This window comes from Ailuropoda melanoleuca, chromosome 4 (genome assembly GCF_002007445.2).
Source record: "Ailuropoda melanoleuca isolate Jingjing chromosome 4, ASM200744v2, whole genome shotgun sequence".
Lineage (NCBI taxonomy): Eukaryota > Metazoa > Chordata > Mammalia > Carnivora > Ursidae > Ailuropoda > Ailuropoda melanoleuca.
Genome location: NC_048221.1, coordinates 174,773 through 189,535, shown reverse-complemented (window position 1 = coordinate 189,535; position 14,763 = coordinate 174,773). Strand labels below are relative to the sequence as shown.

At 61.0% G+C, this 14,763-nt stretch overlaps 1 protein-coding gene across 2 annotated transcripts; it reads right to left on the bottom strand.

Moving 5' to 3' along the window:
• Nucleotides 1-6,648: 6,648 nt before the first annotated feature.
• On the bottom strand, nucleotides 6,649-14,757 carry CDC34 (cell division cycle 34, ubiqiutin conjugating enzyme). Of its 2 annotated transcripts, XM_034657331.1 has the most exons (6): nucleotides 14,540-14,757; nucleotides 11,392-11,478; nucleotides 11,175-11,272; nucleotides 10,184-10,318; nucleotides 7,772-7,886; nucleotides 6,649-7,246 (listed from the first exon to the last, which is right to left on the bottom strand). In XM_034657331.1, the coding sequence occupies exons 1-6, from the start codon at nucleotides 14,714-14,716 to the stop codon at nucleotides 7,118-7,120; spliced, it is 741 nt and encodes a 246-aa protein (XP_034513222.1). In that variant the 5' UTR covers nucleotides 14,717-14,757; the 3' UTR covers nucleotides 6,649-7,117. The 2 variants fall into 2 exon arrangements, with proteins under 2 accessions (XP_034513222.1, XP_002923549.1); XM_002923503.4 differs by lacking the exon at nucleotides 7,772-7,886.
• Nucleotides 14,758-14,763: the final 6 nt, after the last annotated feature.

Sequence of the window (14,763 nt, the reverse complement as noted above, 5' to 3'; positions counted from 1 at the left end):
GTCTCAGGAGGGCTTTCTGTTCGGCCAGTCTTCGACCTACAGCGTCATGGGGATGGTGCCCCCCAGCCCCGTGCCTGCTCCCTCCCCCATTTGTCTTCTAGGGCTGATGGCAGTGAGCTGCAGACACCCACCTTCGACCCTAAGATGGGGGAGAGAGGGTCTGATTTGAGAAGCTTAGCGCTGGGGCAGATTAATCCTGCATCCATGCTCCAGTCAGATCTCCCGGGGTGGCCCGACTTCAGCCTCTGGGCAGCTGTCCTCCAGACCCAGGGCCAGCACAGGCCCCACGCTGCAGACGGCTGAGGTCCCTGGGACCGACCTCAGGCTGGCCAGGCTCTGCATGGGGCTCGTGTTTCCTGAGCATTGTGCTGGGGTGCCTAGGCGCACGTCCACACACTGTCCCACCCCCCATCCCCCCGGGACACGTGGCTTTGTCCCCAGAGCCAGTCAGCTAGGATGAGGACGACCTTCCCGTCACAGGGCACTGGGGCAGGTGAGCTGGTGTTTGCAGTGGGGTGGCAAGTGTCTGTGTCTGTGCCGGGGGGAATGGTGCCCCCCAGGCCATGTCCAGAGGAATCTCAGAATGGGCCCTTCCTTTGGGGTAGAGTAGTTGCAGATAGAACCAGGTTGAAACGAGGTCACATTGGAGCACAGGAGGCCCTATCCTACGGCTGACATCCTCGTAAAAGGGGAATTCTGACACAGACACAGAGCAGAGGCCACGTAACCATGGAGGCAGAACCGGGAGTGACATGGCCAGAGGCTGAGGGGTGCCCGGAGCCCCCAGGAGCTGAAGGAGCCAGGAAGGGCCCTCCCCTGGAGCCTCTGGAGGGAGGGCAGTCCTGCCCACCTTGATCTCTGACTTCAAGCCCCAGAATGTGGGAGGATAGGGTCCCACTGTCCTGCTCTGCAGCTTTGTCTCGGCCCCAGGACCTCCCTTGGAGGCAGTAGCGTCACACTCTCCACGGAACACTTCAGAGAACAGAGGGAGGCCATTTTACCGTTAGAGACTGCCCTGGGCAGCGCTCTAAGTCCCCAGGCAGGGTGGGCCACCTTCTCATTCCTGCTGGTGGCCTCTGGCTCACCTGGGGACCCATGGGGGGGCCCCCCACTGGGCCAGGAAGGAACAGCTGGGATGGGGAGATAAGCCTTCCCCCTCCACACCCTGCCCTGATCTGCAGCCACATGGAGCCACGCCAGGGCCCCTGACAAGGCCCGAGGCTTCCTTCCTGGCCTCCCTGCCTCTAAAGGTGGGCCTCCCTTGGGGATGTCACAGAACAATAAACCCGTGGCTTCCTGCAAAGCAAGTACAGGGGCCACGGTGCTGGTGCGGGCGGGCAGCAGGCCAGCGCTTCTCCACAGGAAAGAAGCGGCCAGAGTGAAAGGCCACGGATGTTCACAGCAGCCAAGTTGAGACACAGCCCCAAATATCCATGGGCAGGTGGAGGGAACACACAGTCCACCACGCACTGGCGCGTCCCTGGGCCGCGAGCAGGAGCGAGGCGCCCACCCACGCTGCCCCGGGGACGGACACAAGCCCACGATGCTCAGGGAGGGAACCACAGAAGGCCCCACGACGTATGCGTCCACGTGTGTGACACGTCCAGAACAGGCTCCTCCACGGACAGGAAGGGGGCTCGCGGGGGCCGGGGAGTGACGGCTGATGGGATGGGGTCTCTATTAAGGTGATGGAATGTTCTAGAGGTGCAAGTTGCACAACCCTGTGAATTACTAACACCCATTGAATTATGCACGTCTGCAGCACGTGAGCGGTATCTCAATAAAGATGTTACCAAAAAAAAACCAGGAAGAAGATACTGGAATATCTTTGTTCAGTGTCTCCGCGCCCCACGGCCCAGCACCCCGCCTCACTGCAGGCAGGCACAACACAGCTGCTGCCTCGGCACAAGGCTGCAGCTCCCAGCGCCAGCCGACACCGCCTCTGCCCTGGCCTCGGGGGCCCTCAGCCTGTCCTGGGAGAAGCCGGCCCTTGACTTTGCTGGATTCCACGAACAGCCTTAAAAGTGCAACCTGCCTCATTGGTAGGGAGACTGTGGCCTGTCCACGGCCACATGCCCGTGTGGAACAGAAGTAGGGTCAGAGTCCGCACAGGCCCCCCTCCCCCTCCCCCTCGTTCTTCAGGGGAGGGTTCTGCCAAGCAAGGAAGTAGGGTCGTCCCTGGGGTGTCCGGTCTGAGGCTGGCGCCACAGCGGCTGGTGGTCTCACCGAAACAGGACACGAGAGACCGTAGCAGGGGCGTGGGAGGTTTGACCCTAGAGCCAAAGGACAGGATTCTAGCCAGCTCACCTCGCTGTACACCAGGGGCCCCCTGAGTCCCCTGCCAGAGGCTACAGAACACAGGGCCACCCCATGCCGCTGGAGGGGCCCTGACTCCGGGGCACAGAGCCGGCCCCCACGGCCACATGGGCCTGTCCCACGACTCCCCACATCCTTCCTTCATGTCCTTCTGACACGCTGTCCTGCTCCTTCCTGTCCCAGGGCCTTTGCACATGTTGTATCCGTGCCCTGGTCACTGGTACTAGAGCTCAAACCCAGCTTCACCACTGCCTGCGTGACTGTGGGCGCCTTACTTAACCTCTCTGTGCCTCAGTTTCTGCATTTGAGAAATGGGGCTAATGCTAGTGACAACCTCCAGGACCACCCAGAGAAGGGAAAATAGGGGGCTTGTCCGATGGCCCCTGCCACAGGCTGATGCCCCACTGCCAGGCTAGGCTGCCCCAGCCCCCCCACTGGTGCTCCTGGTCACACCTTGCCAGGCCAGAAGCAAGCCTTGCTTCATGCCTGCACGTCCAGCATCTGTAGGTCCAGCTCCCGAAGCAGCCTGGTCAGGGCGGGTCAGCCCCCAGCCTGCCATGCAGCACCGTTGGCGCTGCCACCAGAGCCAGGCCAGGAGCCGGTGGTCCTGCTACAGGTGATGGGAAGGGGTAGGTGAGTGGCGGGGTGCAGGGAGGGGAGCAGTGGAGGACGGGAAGGCTGGGAGGATGGGGGCCTGGGGTGCAAGCTACTACCCCTCCCAGCTGCCCCCAGCACCTTGAGCGTCCGGAGGCTGCTCTCCAGACTAGGGGCCAGCTTACGTGCTGGACACTGGGCAGCTGCCGAGGCAGAGCCCCCTCACCAGCCTCAGCGGCTATGTGCTGTGGACAGCGGGGTCAGGGTGTGGGGGGCGGCCCCTCCCCCGGCTCCTCTCTGGCCAGTCCTCCCCTGTTCCCACCAGTGCCCCAGACTCCAGAACATGTGTCCAAAAGTGCCAACCCCATGGAGGAGCCCCTGCAGTCCAGTGCCTGGCTCAGAGGTTGACACGTGACCTAGGCTGGGCCTGTCCGTACTGACCCTCGTTACTGCAGAGAAGCAAGCTCTTTCCGTGGGACCCGGGGCGCCCGCACTTCCAGCACGGGACAAAGTCTTCCTGACCATGTGGGTAAGGGGCAAGACCGTGGAGCCGAGAGGCAGGCGGGCTCCTGAGGGCCTCACGTGAGCACCTGAATCGGGCTGTGCCTGGAACTTCTCAGTTACGTGATTCCCTTGGGTCACCTCAGCCAGCTTCATCTGGCCCTTTATGGCCGGCCAGCTCCAGGATGGGTTTAGCTGATGGCTTCACCAAGGCATCAAGGACGGGGTTCCTGCTGGTGAGGGCCTGCCACCCTTGTGGGCCAGCTCTAGCCCTGTAGCCAGGGGTCACCAAGAGACCCAGGTGTGCCTGGCGGAAAGGCACTTTGTCCTAGCCGGTAGCCCTTCCCCAGGGATCCCCGCAGCCTCCCACTACCCCACGACTGGCTTACATCTCTAAGGACCCACCCACCTACCCACTTGGGGTTACAGAGGGAGCAGAGCAGGGCAGGGTCCCTCACAGCTGGGCGAGGCACCCATCAGCACCCACTGTGGTGTACAAGGACTGCGCCCCCAGCCCTGCACAGGTGCAGGAGACCACGTGTGGGCAAGGAGTAGGGGCGGCCAAGCTTATGACCCCGTGAGGTGAATCTCAAGTGTGTCATCTCCTGGGGAGAGAGCCAGGTTAGGGCTGGGTGCCCCACTTCCCGCCATGACCTTCCTGCCGCACCTGTGAGGCCCTGGACCCCTGGCATGACCACCCCAGCAGTCCCCTCCCCCCCACCGCACTTCCTGAGAGGTCTGGGTTGACAGGCGAGGACAATCCCCATCGCGCTCTGGTTCCCCAAGGGCCGACAGAGGGGATGTGGGGTCCCCATGGTGTTCAGGGGGTCTGACCTCTTCCACGGAGCTTTTCCAAAGCAGCTCTCTCTCTCTGCTGGACGTGGAGCAATTAGGGCGTCCGCCTGCCTGGTCCCAAGGGAAGAGGAGCCCCCCTGAAGAAGAGGGTCACTCAGAGAAGGCTGAACCATGCAGCTGTCCTGGATTAGCAACTTAGTGCACATTCAGAGCCTGAGACCACACAAGCTCGTTCTTTCACAGTGCTGGGGGCCAGGAGGCAACGGGCCTCAGGCGGCCGAAGTCCAACTATAGGCAGGGCTGGCTCCCCTGGGGCAGACCCACTTCCTCACTTTTCCTAATTTTCAGACACAGATCCAAGGCATGGACATCTCTGGAGCTGTCATTCTGCTGACTGCAGGCCGGGGGAGACACGGTCTGGAAAGAACCGGTGCCTGGATCCAGCCGTGCCTGAAACCCGTAGCCTTTCACTCACAGAAGCCAGGGAAATCCCTTCGGCCTGAGTCAGTCAGAGTTGGGCATTTTGTCCTTCACCACTGACGGAGTCATTATAAGGAAGAGGTGCCTAAAAACAGTGGATCACAACAGACCGATGAACTCTCCCAGGCGCGGGGACCCTGGAAACATGTTACTGCCAATTTCTCGCTTTGTGGCGTCTGGCAAGGGAGGCCAGGAGGCCTGTCTTCCCCCAGGAGGGTGTGTCAGGCCAGGGATGAGCTCAAGAGAAGCTAGTATTTATAGGGTGTGTTCACATGTCCATCTAGTTTAACTGCAACCAGCCCAGGAAGTAGGCCCTGACCGAGCACCTAGACAGAGGGTGCTTGGAATCGACGGCGAGACGCTTTCTGAGTACGGAGAGTACATCCCCAACATTACCCAGGGTACACATGGACTGCACTGTGTACCTAGATTAACAACAATCTAGCTGAAATTTATTCCTAACTGGACAGCCCTGTGTCTCTCTTGCCGCTGCCAAAGCTGAGGTCCTCATGTCGACACCACTTGTCCACAGATCTGTCACAGGACGAGCCGAGCCCTCAGACACCACAGTCAGATCTGGATGTGCAAAAGCTTCCTTGGCAGACGTGTGGGGGACGGTCCGAGGCAGAACACGCCTCCCAGCAAGAGGTGGGATCGGGTCCGCTCCTCTTGGGTCTGGCTGGGCTCACGCACGCCTGTGTCCGATCCCTGTGCAGAAACGGCGTGTGTGACGTCCGCGTGGGTGGAAATGGCCTTGCTCGCGGCCCCGCAACCTGGAGCCCGGGCCGCCACGCCATGAGGAAGCCCAAGTGGCAGGGGAAGCCGCCCATGGGCACAGGGTCCACAGAGCCCGGGGGGAGGACACGGAAGATGCTTCCAGGCCACCCAGACAGAGTGGGGCAGGGAAAAGCCACCCGGTCCCCGCCCCGCTGTGCCCATCCCCTTCCTGACCGGTACCAGGGGCTCCGATCACAGGGTGCCAGCCACATGGTGGGTTCACGGGAAACCCAGCCCCAGCCCAGGAAGCACCTCCAGGCGGGAAGAAGTGAAGAGTCTCTGCACCTGCAGAGTACTTAGACAGGGCCACACACCCAGGCCCCCACTCAGGAGTCTGGACCCCCCCCAGGTGCCCTGAGGCCTGAATCAGGAGCAGGAGGAGGGAACAGGTGTGGCTGTCGGAGGCCAGACTACTCACGTCAGCTGAGAACACCAGTTGCGGGTCCCATCCTGAGGGGCCCCTCGCTGGTCCAGCACTTCCAGCCCTCTGGGTTTAAGAAAAGCCAGATACTAAGATGAGTGAGTGGAACCTTCCACGTTAGAAAGCCACCAGACCACAGAGGCTCATGAACAGCTGCGCTCACAGGGCTGAGGGCACACTAGTGGGGCAGGGGAGAGGCCCTGGTGTGCAGGCTGCTGTAGGATCTGACTGGGTTCACATTGGAGGTCCTGGCCCCTTCTGCCCATCCCTCTCCCGCGTGGGGTCAGCCAGGCCCAGCCATGGTGACCCGTCTGACCCATGGGGGACCTCGTCCCGATGATGCCATCTGATCCCGAATCTGGGCCACTCTGGACTTGTCAGTTACATGGAAATGAAGCTCCAAGGCCTGGGTGACAGCAGCATGATGCAGGACCTCTTGGGGGTGCCGTGGCTGCAAAGGGGCCGCCTGGGGCCCGAGACTCAGCATGGAGACTTCTCCTCCAAGGCCCTGTGGGGTGGGCATGGGCCAGCAACAGGTGTCCCGCCCCAGGCCACCAGAGCATCAGTTTACACAATGGCTTCCTCCTGCCCAGACTCCAGATCCCTGCAGTGCCCTCACCACATGTCCCCGGGCGCTTCCAGGCACCCCACCCCTTGCGCCTGGCACGAAGGGTCCCAGGCACACGGGCACTGCGGGCATCCGGGGGCCTGGTGACAAACTGTTCTCTGCAGTCCTTTGGGGAGGCCAAGGAGAGTTGGTTCTCTAGCTTCTCATAAAGTCATTTTATTTAGATTCCAAACAAACCAAAGCAGAGAGAAGAGGTGACCACAAGTGAATCCGTCCACACACGAGCTGGGAGCCCAAGTCTCCGGCTCCAGCCAGCAGGAGCCGCGGACAGGCGGGGTCCGGGTCCCTCAGGCCCCTGCCGCCCAGGCCCGCCCCACCTGGTGGGCTCCGAGGGAGGACGAGGCAGGCTGCCCTCCCCTCAGAAGCAGAGGACCCAGGACACACGCAGGAAAGGAGGGCGACACCCGAGAGGAGACCACCCAAGGGGCCAGGCAGCACCCCTCCCGCGAGGCAGTCTCGGCACCACACAGTCCGGGCCTGCTGAGGTAAGATCTGTAAGTTTATTCTCAGGGTCGCGGTGTCAGGACTCCTCGTTGCCGGAGTCGTCCTCGTCGTCCCCGAAGCAGCTGTCGGCCTCGGCCTCGGGCTCCCCGTCCTCGTAGTAGTCATCGTAGAAGAGGTCTGAGCCCTCGTCGGGCGCTGGGGCCTTGGTCTTCACACAGTACTCGGCCAGTGTGGTGGGCACCTTCACGCCGTCCCGCTCCGCGTCCACCTTGGTCCCCAAGACCTGCTTCCTGGGGGAGAGACGGGCCTGTGGGCTACGGCTCCGTCCCTGTCGGGGTCCCCTGGCAGGAGCCCAGCCCGCAGGAGCTCGGATGCCACAGGGAAGGGCCAGGCAGAGCAGGGCCCACGGCAAACTGGGGACCCCGGGCCCGCGGAGACGAGCGGTTCTGTAAGACGGTCAGCACACCGTGGGAGGCGTGTGGCCACGCTGGCGCGGGACAAGGTCACCAGGCAATTCAGCCAGAATTTCCCGCTCCTGTGTTCAGTGCCTGGGCCTGCGTGGCACCCACCACACACGGAGGGATGGAGGGACGAAGGGACAGGCGGACGGGGTGGCGGGGTGGGGCAGACAAGGAGGGCCAACACTAGGAGGAAAGCGGGGCTGCAGGACGCAGCCGCCACAGCGCACTGGCTCTCCGGGGACTCACACGCAGCACAGCACCGCTCCCGAGACGGGAGTGCTCCCGCCTAGAGCCCAACATCCCCGCACAAACCACATCCAAAACGGACACTCTGCAGGACCACAGACAACGCACCCGCAGGCAGAGCACGTGGGAACGCGGCTTGGCGGGGAGGGCGGGGGGCGGGCAGGCAGAAGCACGCATCACAGCCTCCCTCACGCGGGTGCATGTGAGGGGGCCCACGGGGAGTCTGAAGGGATAAAAACAGTCTGGTTTTAATTTTGGCACCACGTGGGAGGTGGCTGGGAAAAGAACCCGGACGAGGGGAGCGGGCCGTGTGGGCAGGACGCTCCCCAGGTGCTGAGTCCCCCAGGGAGGGCCCTGCAGGGCAGCCCCCCAGGCTCACAGAGCACCTCCCGGACCAGCGGGGGACCAGCATTCCCTGCAGCAACAGCTAACCCTCATTTCCACAAACCAGCTTTCCTGGGACAACGGGGAGGGGCGGGGCAAAGAAACGTGGGAAGGGGCCACCCTACAGGCGCAGGGGTCACCTTGGGGCCGTATGGGTGTGGCGTTGGGGGGTAAAACGCACTCGGATCACACGAGCAATACTGCAGAAACTGTTCACAGATTCTGCTCATAAAAACACCACAGAACCAGGATAAAGGGCCAGATCCATGAGAGAAAGCGGCCGCGGTTTCACTCTGAGGGAAGAGAACTAAAATCAGCAGAAAGGGTGATGGCAGGGCAGACGGAGCCCGTAGCGACACAACGGGGAGGCCGCGGCCCATGGGGAGCCCTGTCGCGCGGGGGGAGCAGCGTGCGTGAGGCCCGCCTGTGTGGATGGGCCTCCAAGGTCGGGCAGAGCAGCGGCGCGGAAGGCCAGGCCGCAGGGAGGTCTCGGGGCGGTGGTGTGTGCGGGTGTCTGCAAGGCCGCACAAAAACGCTGCGTGTTAGGTGACCTATTAAGATCACGGGGCTCCCTTCTCGTTTCTACCTGAACACACACGTTTCTCTGTCACGCACATCACCTCCTCACCCCACGTGAGCTTCTGTAGCTCTGTCTGCGTGAACCCTATCAACTTGACGTGCACAGCGTGAGTTCTGACCCACATGTCCCGTGACCCCGCCCCCACCCCCGCCCCAGGCCCAGCTGTGCCTCTGAAGTCCTGCCTCCCTGACAGCCATGGGCCTGCACGCTCACTTGGCCGACGGGCCACGGCTGGCTCCGTCCTGTCTGCAGACGTACACCAGGGTTGTTGGCAGTTTTTGGCAAACTGAAGCCACTGTGAACATTCACGTGGACGCTGGCGTGGGCGCTGCCCCCAGTTCTCTGCAGTAAATACTTAGACCTCGAATGGCGGGGTCGTAATGCAGCCATGCACACCCTCACTCATCTTTCTAGGTAAAAGATAAATGACAACGAGTTTTTGGAAAAAACCTAAGGAAGGGTTGAGTTCGTCATGAACAAGTCTGCAAGCCGCATTAAGGAGTAACAACGGACAATGAACACACAGCAGCTCGCACGATGCAACAAAACAAGGGAGAGAGAAAAGCAGGTCAAGCAGCCCCGGGGCCTGGGCACACAGCTTGTCTGCCCCGGGCCCTAAACCACGTGCCCACCCTGGTCTGGCACCTGCAGGGCACAGCGTCCATTCTGTAAAAGGGCTTCTTTCCAGGGATGGTCACCTATTTATTCCTAAGGGGAGATCACTGGAAACGACCAAAATGAGACACAGAGGGTTAGTTCTGGCCAATCCCTACGTAACACACTGCTTGTAAATTCAGGAAAAAATCCATTTTCTAGAAAAGAGAGTGATTTTCTTAATACACTAGTATCGTGATCATTTTCCGTCTCTAGAAAATGATTCCAAGTTTCAAAATTACAATACAAATGATGTTCACAACAAGAGATCACGACACGGAAAACACACAATGTGATACGTGAAAAATACGTTTCCCCCAAAAGAGAAAAACGAAGAAAATGAAGCCGAGGGCAGGAGCCAGTCCTGGAAGGCCTGGTTATGGAGCGCCTCGCTCAGCAAGCCAACCAGCCTCCATCCGCTGGACACTCGTCATGGGGTAAGCAGGAGGCCAGGCTGCCCAGGACGGGGGTGGGGGGAGTGGGGCGGGGGTGAGGGAAGACCGCGAGTGTCACTGTGTTCCAGCTGCGAAAGCGGAGGCACCGCGGTAAGACCGTGTTCAAGTGTGGTGCGGGTGCTCGGGGGCTTGTGCACGCGCACGCCATCAGGCCTGACCACGTGTGCTTTGAAGGCACAGATACTGTGTCACACGGTTCAGAAGTGGTAAGCTACACATACGTGGTAGACACACGGACCATGTGCTTGCGTGACTGGGGTACCTCATAATGTGACAAACAGAGAGAACACCTGTCTTCTTAACAAAAGTGGGGTGAAGGGCACAGTGAACAGAGGGAGAGAGGGAAGAGCCAGTGCACTGGCCTGAGCCTGGCTGGCCACTCCCAGCGACCCAGTCTCCCTCCTGGGACCACTGCCTGTGGGCAAACCCCAGGTGCGTGGGCCTCACCTGATGATGTCTGTGTACTCCCGGTCCTTGCCTTTGCTCTCTTTCCACTTCCTGTACATCACAGAGGCATCCACGTTGGCCGGTGAGAAGGTGTTAGGTTCGTTGAGGAGCGAGATGACGCTCAGCAGGATGGTCCTGGGGGAGCACGGAGTTAACAGGTGCAGGGCGCTCTCTGACCACCCCCCAAGCCAGAGCATTTGTGGAGACACCCAGAGCCTGGCTCTCAAGCTACTCCCAGGCCCATGTGTCACTGGGAAGCTCCCAGACACCCTGACGCCAGTGTCCCCCTTGACCCCCAACCCTGCAGGCGACAATTGGTGCTATTAGTTTGTGTCTCAAGCCCCAAAGACAGCAGGGGCTGACTCCTAGCCCATCATCCCTGCCTGCCGGCACAGGCCCTTGGACAAAACATGTGTGGGCAGCTGAAGCTAGGACCACCTTCGTTCCACATGTCCCTGTTCCAAGACATCCTACAGGCAAGTGGGTTCCTTCATGCCACCAACTTCTTTATGGCTTGGGCTGGACTAAGGACGTGCAGGCCAGGAGGCAGAGAGGCCAGCCCACTCAGAGTGAGCAGCTCAGCCCTGGATGGAGGTGCCTGGGCTCTGTGGGGGGACCGAGGAAGGAGGGGAGACCCCAGGGATAGGCGGAGGGATTGTGGGAGAGAAAATATGGACTCGAGAAACCCCAGTGGCTGTTTCCAATGGTGGACGGGGCATGTGGCATTAGGAAATGAGAGGAGAGGACAGCAGAGCTGGCCCAGGGGTCTTTGGGGCCCTCAGCATTGTGGCAGGAGGCCAGTGTGGACAGATTTCACAGCACTGCAGGGAGTCGTGGCCCTGAGAGCGACAGACATGTGTCCTCCCAGATCTGTGTCCTCAGGGCTGGCCAGGCCTGAGGAAGCCCCACAGGAGCAAAGTCGGGGATGCTGCTGGGGGACGGAGGTCCATCTGTTGAGCAGCCCCTCAAACAGGGCCTGGTCCAGTCTCACCTGACATTCTGGGTGGGGTTCCACCGCTCTGAAGGCAGCTCCCCGCTCTGAGGGTCATCAACCGGGGGGTGGAGGATGGAGATGCATACATCACCTGTCTGTGTGGGGACAGGAAGAGGCGTCAGTGCCCACACCACTCACCACTCTCATCAGGCAACGCAGCGTCTCCCCGATCCCAATACAGAGAGGCTGGGAGGGGCACGCCTGGTGGACTCACCTCATAGATGTTGGGGTGCCACATCTTGGTCAGGAACCGGAAAGCCGGTGGGGAGTACGGATAGTCGATGGGGAACTTGAGGCGTGCCTGGGGAGGGGCAGAGAGCAGGAGGGCTCGGCCAGTGCTGACCACTGCTTGGGAACTGTGCCCACAAACACGCAAACAAGGATGTCCGCCAGGACAGACGCTCCTACCACAAGAGGGCCGTCTGGACCCTGCCTGTCACACACGCCCCTCCAAGGTCTCCTAGGGCTATTCGGGGTCCCCTGAGCTGATCCGGGCCCCGACCCTGCTACTGAGGAGCAACTCTAAGGCCATTCTCAGCCCAGGCCTGTGGGAGGGACCAGGAGCCGGGCCCCAGGGAGCATGGCGGGTTCATGCCAGCACACAGCTCCCAGCACAGTGGGGGACTCCTGGGCCTCAGTTTCCAGGTTGTGGGGAAGATTAAAATAGATGTGTGTTCACTCAGCAATCACTCCCGACACCTCTGTGGGCCAGGCCCTGTGGGAGGAGATGAGTCAGCTCCGGACGGACAGGCTCTCTGCCCACAAGTGTCCATCACGGGGGGCCAGGAAGGCAGACAGGCAGGTCATGGGGCAGACTGGGGAGGGCCACCTGCCCAGGTGACAGAGCTGCTCACACCTCAGCAGGTAAAGAAGCTTCGTCTGTTTGTTTAAGCCCCAGTTCCAGACATCGGGATGCCTGGCCTAGGATCCAGGCTCTCAGGGGCGAGCCAGTGTGCTGGGAGCCAAAGCTGGGCACCTGTGCTGCAACTGCCCCAGGCCCATCTTTGGAAAGTCACCCTCCTGGGCAGGGGGCACTCAGGGCTTTTAGGGGAAGTCCCCCTGTTCTGGGGTGCCCATGCTGAGGGTTAGGAGTCAGGTAACTTACTGATGACTGCAGAGCAAACCTGGAACTCGGAACCTGCCCTACAGGTTTCTAAGTGATGGCTCTGAGGGCAGGTGAGGCCTGCTGAGGCCTCCCTGGCACCAAACACCAACCAAGTCCCACTGCAGACTGTTTCAAGCATCCCCGGAGAGGACTTTGCCACTGAGCAAACTGAGATGGAGAGTACCTTGCCCAAGGACACACAGCAAGTAAGCGGGGAGCCCCTCTCCGGCATCCCCTTCTGTGCACTGCACTGCCCAAAGACTCACTATGGCTTATGAGGCCAGGTGGCAAGGAAGACGCTGCGGGAAGTGGTTGGGAAGTGATGCTGGCCCTCAGGTGCCTCCCAGCCCTGCACTTCCACACCTCCTCTTCCCGCCCAGTCACACCTAGACAGCAGGACCACAGTGGGTGGCAAAACCACCCCAGGGCCCACACTGGCTTCCTGGAGGACAGGACCTATGGCAGATGTGTTTGAAATCTGGCAGTGCCCCATCCCCAGTTTTCTTCTCTAGAAAAATGGGATGATCTCCCCCAACGCCAGCCTGGAGGGTCTACCCACAATCCTCTGCAACCAGTTAGTGGGCAAAAGTCAAGGGGCGCCTGGGTGGCACAGCGGTTAAGCATCTGCCTTCGGCTCAGGGCGTGATCCCGGCATTGTGGGATCGAGCCCCACATCAGGCCTCATCCACTATGAGCCTGCTTCTTCCTCTCCCACTCCCCCTGCTTGTGTTCCCTCTCTCGCTGGCTGTCTCTATCCCTGTCAAATAAATAAATAAAATCTTTAAAAAAAAAAAAAAAAAAAAAAAAAAAGTCAGAAACCCACATCTTTTCTTTCCAGACCTACAATCTCACATAAGAATACTGGCCTGCCTAGTCTGACAGTGGGACTCCACCACCTTGGCTGTGAGTGGAGCCCTTCTCCTTACAGCGTGAAGCAGACAAGAGAGACTGGGAGAGAGCCCTAGTTAAACCGTTAGGTGATCAACCCCAAATCCATTGCCCGCGTGTCAGAGGAGGCTGGATTCCCGATGTGGAAGCCAGCCCAGGGCTGTCCACACTCATCCCCCCATCCCACCCTAGCACCAAGGGAACCTCAACTCAGGAATCACCCCCAACTGACCAGGCTGCTCCCTCACGGCCACTGAGCAGGCCCAACTAAAACATTAGCCAAAAATGCAAACACAGACATCTGTCCTGGGAGCACCACCCGCCCCTCCCCCACAGCCCAGTCTAGCTGCGGTTTCTGCTCCCCACCCAGGCCTCGGCCAGGCAGAACCTGGCAGGGCTGTACAGCCTCTTGGCAGGCAGGCAGGCAGGGGTGGGGGGTGTTCCTAGGCCAAGGGCTCATTCCCCACCTCTCATGCACGGAGACCCCCTGCTCTACGACTCTGGCTCAAAAAGCAAAGCCCTGCAATCTGAGAGGAGTCCTCCCAAGGCCACGTCTGGGCTCCAACGGTGAGGTCAAGAAAGCTGCCTGGGTCCTGGCTCCAGTCCTTTGTCACACTAGTCGGAAACACAGCCAGTCCCAGGAACAGCACCCCCTCCCTGCTCCCTGCTCCCAGCAACAACAAAAGAGAACTGCTCCGGACCAAACTACTAGAGAACAGAAAAAACGACCCAGAGGGTGAGATCTGAGCCCCAAGCGGCCACCTGCTTGGTGGTGGAACCGGAGAAAAGCCAGTTGGGGCGAGAGAGGGGTCCAGGGTCCACTAGGGTGGTCTATGCGGTGTGGCTCCCAGGACAAAGTGGACGATGGCAGTGACAAGTCCAGCCTCAACCTTCCCTAGAGAACAGGTTACATAAAGCTCGGGATGAAGCCAAGAGGGCCTGGCCTGCTGCTATCGGCAAGGGTGGCCGCGTTCCAAGCAGGCCCCAGCTGGCAAGGCCCCATCCGGGCCTTTGTTGGAACCCCAGCAAGCGGCGGAGCAGGCCCCCCCAGGCTGGCCTCCCTCCCTCTCTCCCCCAACCCCGCGCTCCCCAACAATAGGGCTTGCTGGGTCTGGGGAGGCTTTGTCTCCTCCGGGCAAGGGGCGGGGAAGGCAGCTGAGGGCACGGGTCGGCCAGGGGCTGAGGCGAGCAAGAGCCCCACACCCGAACCAACAGGCAGCGCCCCCAGGGCTCCTCTCTGGGGGGTCTCGGAGACTGGCTGGGAAAGCGGGGCCCTGCAGCTGCTTTCAGGGGCCGGACGGACAAAGAGGGGGACCGCCCGAGGGGCGAGGGGCCTGATGGGAACCAGGACCGCGAGCCGCGGGCTCACCTTAAAGTAGCCGCCCTCGTAGTAGGTGTTGGGGGGCCCGAAGATGGCCACCTCCCAGTTGTACAGGTCACCCTCGTCCACCAGAGTCACACGGAAGCCCTCCACCGGCTCCTCCTGCAGCCCCTTGAGCTCGAGCAGCAGCGCCTTCTGCGAGCTGGGCACCAGCGGCCGGGCCATGGCGGCGGCGGCGGCGGGGGTCGGGGGCGCGCTGGGCCGCGGAGCCG